This window comes from Anneissia japonica, unplaced genomic scaffold, assembly GCF_011630105.1.
Source record: "Anneissia japonica isolate Jap-2015-1 unplaced genomic scaffold, ASM1163010v1 scaffold25212_len90753_cov164, whole genome shotgun sequence".
NCBI lineage: Eukaryota > Metazoa > Echinodermata > Crinoidea > Comatulida > Comatulidae > Anneissia > Anneissia japonica.
This window is the reverse complement of record NW_022755913.1, coordinates 24,661-27,000: the sequence shown is the minus strand read 5'-3', so window position 1 is coordinate 27,000 and position 2,340 is coordinate 24,661. Positions and strand designations below refer to the sequence as shown.

The following is a 2,340-nucleotide window of genomic DNA, read 5'->3' as shown; positions in this document are numbered from 1 at the left end:
ATATTGATTATGGAGGGCGGGGAGTAATAAAGTTCTCGTGTATTGCTTAAATATTTCTGACACAATTACACGTACGGCCAATACTATGTATGAAAAAAATTCAAACCAACAGGTGTTTGGAAATTCAAGCTTGCTTACAAATTTACCACGATTTTGATGGCGTCAGCGTCACAGACATACGGACGAATATACGTTGTAAAAGTTCCTATTGTTTACAGCATAGGAACCAATAATAGTATAAGCTACAGTATAACCAAGTATAACCAGATAGACCAATTATAAGGCATATATCAGCCAATATTATTTTCTCGACAAAATACTATGCGTAGCAAAACATTGTGAAATTTTCTTATATATTTGTAGGACAGGCTTGTAAACACAAAAACTCAAGACCTGTTGTACTAAATTGATGACATTCAATTAAGGCTGGCTATGTAATGTATGAAGTCTTTCAATTTGGTTTTGTGTGAATATTGAACTCGTACGAGATAAAGTAATACCCTACCCCACCCAATGTTGTATGATATGGTTTCATTTTTTGGTATGACAAAATTCCCTAGAATAATGTGGTAATCCAAAAGAAGTAGTAGAAATGGTAGTAGTAACATAGTAGTGTTAGATTAATTCGGCTAGTCAGCGGCGTGCAATGTCTAGCGCTTAGTGGTGCTAAAATAGTGGTGGTGTGGGTAAAGTAGTTGCATTATTTGTTTACCCTTTAATCGAGGAAAAAAATGGTGCTGTAAAGTCGTATGAGCTACTTGTTACGTTCTCTAAAGCAAACCAATCCATTTTTTCCGTATGACTACCATCAAATATCATGTAGGCCTCTTGAACGCCATCTTTGTAGAAAGAAATTTTAACCTGAAATTAGAAACGCACAATAAGTGCCATTTGAACACTAAAAAAATTCAAACTATAAATATATATGTATGTAGGCGTATGTATGTACAGTATGTATATATAGGCCTATATTATATATATGCCTATACAGTATATTCAATCAAACGGAAATTATACTACTCACTCATTTATATAGTGTATAACAAGTAGAACAATTTGAAAAAGTTTACATACAAAACATTTACCTTAAAAATATGAATTTCTTTACTAGATTGTAAGAGATTATGCGGATATGACCTCAATAGAATCGCTAGTATCACTAGTAACGTAGGTTAGGCATACCTACCTGCATAGGTCAGTCGCGTCGTCACGCGAGTCAGAAGTTCACTATTGGGTGGATTGTGCAGTCATTTAGTGGAGTCCCTTAGCCTAGGTTTCATAGATATTGTTTTATGGCGATGGTGAAGATATTGCTGATGGTGGTGACAATGATGAGGATGATGACAGTGATAAGGACGATAATAATAAGTGATAATGATGATGATGATGATGATTGTAATGATAATAATGATGTTGATGATAATTATAATGATGGTGATGTTGATTGTGGTATTGATGATGATGGTGATAATGATGATGATGACGACAGCGATGACGGTGGTGATGATGTACACGCGATTCAAATACGCCGTACTTTCACCTTTAGTTCCAAGCGTATAGGATACGCTCAAACGTTAAGATATTATTTCATAGTAGGATTATTTGTATAACTTGCAAATGATATTTTTATGAAAATGTATCATTGGTCCACGAGAGTATTTGTAGCAATGAAACTTACTAAAAAGTAAATTATTTTACTCGTGATTTAAATTAATTTATTTGAACGTACCCGTTGTATTTCAAACTCCGACCACCTGTCTACCATCGGACTTTTTAAATGTGCTTTAAGCTTGTCATTTAGTGCACGTGCTGAGTCGTTCAAGGCGTTTAACGAGCCGTTATCTCGCCATAAATGATACAGATCTGGTTCTCCTGCTCCAGATACGCCTTTAAAAATCAAATGCCATCCTAAAGTGATAAAAACCATCGTTGATTTTAGAATAATTTAGGCCTAAACCCGTGTGTACCATACTATGACACAAATCACCGATACTTCATAATTATTAATTTCCAATAACAAATAAAGTACCGTAAATTTTCTTTTCAAACACAATTATGAAATAGGCTATATGTGGTGGTGATGGTAACGGTTATGATGGTGATGGCGATGACGGTTGTGATGGTGTAGGCCTACCTGATTCAGATACACCGTACTCTCACCTTTAATTCCACACGTATATTTAACTTGAAGATATTTTTTCACTCCTCTACACGGATCTCCAAATACACTGTTGCTTGCTTCTATATCGCATGAACTTCGATGTTGGCAAATACGCCTTACTCTTTGAAGTGCACCTTCAGCGCTGCAGGATGTTGAACTGTCAGAATTAGTTATACATA

At 35.3% G+C, this 2,340-nt stretch overlaps 1 protein-coding gene across 1 annotated transcript in view; it reads right to left on the bottom strand.

Annotated features, from left to right (window-relative positions):
* The window catches only part of LOC117123762 (adhesion G-protein coupled receptor G6-like), a 12,566-nt gene extending 11,741 nt beyond the window's left edge, over positions 1–825 (bottom strand). Inside the window, exon 1 of the mRNA XM_033269771.1 lies at positions 713–825. Within this exon, the coding sequence (XP_033125662.1) occupies positions 713–819 (107 nt within the window). The 5' untranslated portion in view covers positions 820–825. The remainder of the gene's footprint in view (positions 1–712) is intronic.
* Between the last annotated feature and the right edge of the window lie 1,515 nt (positions 826–2,340).